This window comes from Nematolebias whitei, chromosome 15 (genome assembly GCF_014905685.2).
Source record: "Nematolebias whitei isolate Nwh7 chromosome 15, NemWhi1, whole genome shotgun sequence".
In the NCBI taxonomy this organism is placed as follows: Eukaryota; Metazoa; Chordata; class Actinopteri; order Cyprinodontiformes; family Rivulidae; genus Nematolebias; species Nematolebias whitei.
This window is the reverse complement of record NC_056512.1, coordinates 12,537,911-12,542,126: the sequence shown is the minus strand read 5'-3', so window position 1 is coordinate 12,542,126 and position 4,216 is coordinate 12,537,911. Positions and strand designations below refer to the sequence as shown.

At 45.5% G+C, this 4,216-nt stretch overlaps 1 protein-coding gene across 1 annotated transcript in view; it reads right to left on the bottom strand.

Annotated features, from left to right (window-relative positions):
* Positions 1 to 4,216, bottom strand: part of LOC119421959 (regulator of G-protein signaling 9-like) — a 106,472-nt gene that overhangs the window by 39,692 nt on the left and 62,564 nt on the right. The window contains exons 4-5 of the mRNA XM_037689317.1: positions 1,010 to 1,122; positions 670 to 686 (exon numbers count right to left, since the gene is read on the bottom strand). Of these exons, the coding sequence (XP_037545245.1) occupies positions 670 to 686; positions 1,010 to 1,122 (130 nt within the window). The remainder of the gene's footprint in view (positions 1 to 669; positions 687 to 1,009; positions 1,123 to 4,216) is intronic.

Genomic DNA, 4,216 nt, shown 5'->3' with positions numbered 1-4,216 from the left:
GGAGGGCTGTGATCAGTCTTACATCGGGGAAACTAAACAGCCACTGGCCAAAAGGATGGCCCAGCACAGAAGATCAACATCATCAGGCCAGGATTCTGCGGTCTACACTCATCTCCAGGCCAGCGGTCACTCTTTCAAGGATGAAGATGTTCACATCCTGGACAGAGAGGAACGATGGTTTGAGAGAGGAGTAAAGGAGGCCATCTTTGTGAAAAGAAATTGTCCATCATTAAACAGGGGTGGAGGTCTCCGGGTTCAACTGTCCCCCTCTTACAATGCTGTGATTGCTAGTATCACTCAGCTCTCTGTGAACAGTAAACAGCCATCAGTGTGCTAATGATCCATTGTTAGGCTGATGGTCCTTCTTGAGCATGTGATCAGCTGGTTTTGGTTGTCAGCAGCAAACTGGTTGATCCACTCTGTGAAGGTGCTATTTAAGAGACTGAGCTGAAAACAGCACCTCAGACTGAGGAAGTCTCTTGGATGAGAGACGAAACGTTTCTAGAATTTTTTGCTTTGTTTTGTTTTTTGTTTTTTTGAATGTCCAGAGGACCAGATTGAACTTTTTTGGACTATTAAATGGTGCTTTACAATAATTATTAAAAACCTGTTCCTGCAGTGTTTGAATGCATAAAGATGCATAAAGACCCAGCACAACAATGCGCTCACCCTGCTGGAGTTCTGAGCTGCAAGTAAAACACATACCCCACAGATTAAGGCCTGGTATTTAGGCACAACGGACACACGTGAACATTGTTCCCAGCAGTTACTGCAACACAAAATGTCCGCTCCGTTATAGCCCTGTTTGGTTTTACTGCACTCAGTTGCCTATAAAAGTACAGTTGTAGACATCTAAAAATTACTTTCTGACAGTTTCATTAAAATTGTATCTCCTGCTTCATGATATTTTGCTAACAGACAAACTGACTCTGAAAGAACATTATTCCAATTTCCTTTGATGTTGAGCAATAAAAACTGGACTGTGATATTGTCAATGTATTGCTAAGACTTTGAGTTTGTCTCACCAACAACAGCATGTGGGATGGTGGTGACATTGAGTTTCTGCACCGAGCCTTTCACTCCACCCCTTGGGTCCTGCATCTCCACCACAATCGCCTCCAGCTGCAAGCACAAAAACAGCAACACATTATACATAGACACACACACACACTCACACACACACACACACACACATTTTATATATATATATATATATATATATATATACACACACACACACACACACACACACACACACACATGTATATATATATATATATATATATATATATGTATATATATGTATATATGTATATATACATACATACACACTGTATATATACATACAGTATATATATTCAATTAATATCAATTCAGTATATTTATATAGCGCCAAGTCACAATAGAAGTCATCTCAGGACACTGAACAGAAACATTCATATTTAAAAATAATAATTTAATAATATTTATCTGAGGAGCAGACTGCTTTGGGTTTAACTCCATTGCATAATTCTCATCTTGAGCAAGCATGAAGGTGACAGTGGAAAAGAAAAACTCCCTCCTGAGGAAGAAACCTTTAGCAGAATAAGGCTCAGGACAAGTGGCCATCTGCTTTGACCGGCTGGGTTTGGTAGGAACAGATACACAATGGCAGGTCAAGAATCACGTAAAGATACTGTAGAAATAGTATCAAATGAAAACTATTCAATTTTTTAACAATTCATTTAAGGAAAAGAGATCAATTTGTCCTCTAGTAGTCTAAGATCAAGACAGCATGACAAGCCGACCCTAATTATAGGATTTATCAAAAAAGAAATTCTCCTCCTTGAGTCGCCACCTTATCGTGGTGGAGGAGTTTGTGCGCCTGAATAATCCTAGGAGCTATGTTGTCAGGGGCAATTATAATTACCCCTGGTAGGGTCTCCCAAGGCAGATTGGTCCTAAGTGACAGGCCAGACAAAGAGCGATTCAGAAGATTTTTATGGACATGACACAGCAAGGAACTCTGTGTCCCTTACCCGGACATGGGTTACAGGGGCCCAACCCTGGAGCCAGGCCTTGTGGAGGGGCTCGTCGGCGAGCACCTGGTGACCGGGTCTCTACCCATGGTGCCCGGTCAGGTTCAGCCTGAAAGAGCAGCATGGGTTTGCCTTTTTGTGGACCCACCATCTGCAGGAAGGGCCATAAAAGTCATGTGCTTAATGCCATGGGCAATGGCCGAAGGCAGGGACCTTGGCGCTCTGACCCTGGCTTACCAAAGCTGGCTCTTGGGACATGGAATGTGACCTCTCTGGTGGGGAAGGAGCCTGAGCTTGTGTGCAAGGTTCAGAGGTACCAACTAGATATACAGTAGTTGGGCTCACTTCAACACACAGAATGGGCTCTGGAACTGATCTCCTTGAGTGGGTCTGGACCTTATTCCACTCTGGAGTTGCCCATGGTGAGAGGCGTCGAGCTAGTGTGGGTCTACTTGTATCCCCCCGACTTGGTGCCTGTGTGTTGGAGTTTTCTCTGGTAGATGAGAGGGTGGCTTCCCTTTGCCTTCAGGTGCAGGGACGGACCTGACTGTTGTCCGTGCCTATGCACTGAATGGCAGTTCAGAGTATCCGGCCTTCTTGGAGTCCTTGGCAGGGGTGCTGGAAGGTGTGCCAGCTGGGGACTCCTTTATTCTGCTGGGGGACTTCAATGCCCATGTGAGTAATGACAGTGTGACCTGGAGGGGCGTGATTTGGAGGAACGGCCACTCTGATTTGAACCTGAATGGTGTTCTGTTGTTGGACTTCTGTGCTAGTCACAGTTTGTCCATCACAAACACCATGTTCAAACATAAGGGTGTCCGTAAGTGCACTTGGCACCAGGACGGGTCATAGGTCGATGATAGACTTCATAGTTGTGTCTCATTTGCAGCTGTTTGTTTTGGACACTCGGGTGAAGAGAGGAGCTGAGTTGTCAACTGATCACCACCTAGTAGTTAATTGGATCAGATGGGGGGGGAGGGGGTAGAGGGGGGGATGCCAGACAGACACATTAGACCCAAACATGTAGTAAGGGTTTGCTGTGAACGCCTGGCAGAAAAACCCATCAGAGAGATCTTCAACTCACACCTTCGGGAGAGCTTTAACCACATCCCAGCTGAGGTGGGGGACATTGAGTCTGAGTGGGCTATGTTCTGTGCCTCACTTGCTGATGTAGCTGCTTTGAGTTATGTCTGCAAGGTTTTCAGTGCTACTCGCGGTGGCAATCCACAAATTCGGTGGTGGCCCCAGGCTTAGGGAGGCTGTCAAGCTGAAGAAGGAGTCCCATTAGGCCTTGTTGGCCAGTGGGACTCCGGAGGCAGCTGAGGAGTACCAGAGAGCCAAGCGGTCCACAGCCTTGGCTGTTTCTGAGGCAAAAGTTCGGATGTGAGAGGAGTTTGGTGACACCTTGGATAACGGCTCTAGTTCTGCTCCGAAGAGATTCTGGAAAACCATCAGACTGCAGAGGAGGGGAAAGCAGCACTTTAGTAACACTGTATTCAGTGAAGGTGGGCTGCTGTTGACCTCAACCAGTGATGTCGTCTGAAGGTGGAAGGAATACGTCTCTGATCTTCTCAATCCCACAGGCATGTCTCCCACAGAGGCAGCTGAGTCTGGGGACTTTGGGGTTGGTCTGTCCATAACCATGTCTGAGGTCGCTGAGGTAGTTAAAAAGCTCAGAGGCGGCAGGGCTCCAGGAGTTGATGAGATTCACCCTGATTTCCTTAAGGCTCTGGATGTTGTGGGGCTGCCTTGGTTGACACGCCTTTGCAATGTCGCATGGACATTGGGGGCAGTGCCACTGAATTGGTAGATTGGGGTGGTGGTTCCCCTTTTCAAAAAGTAGAATCCGGAGGGTGTGCTCCAATATAGGGGAATCACTCTCCTCAGCCTCCCTGATAAGGTCTCTATTTAAAATTTTCATTACATACTAGTAATGAAATAATACCTGTCTGATATTATCCATAATTTAAACGGATTCTTTCATTTTTCTGGACTGAGTACTATCGTGCCTTGAATGATTAAATGTGGACGGAAACGTGTTTTATCTTTGACTCACCAACAACAGTGGGTCGTTTATTTAAAACGATTTAAACACATCACACATTTACAATAATTGGCAGATTGATTCCAATAACGCAGCTTAATTAATGGGCTTTACAATGAGAAAATCATACGGCCATGATTTCCTCACCTGCAGC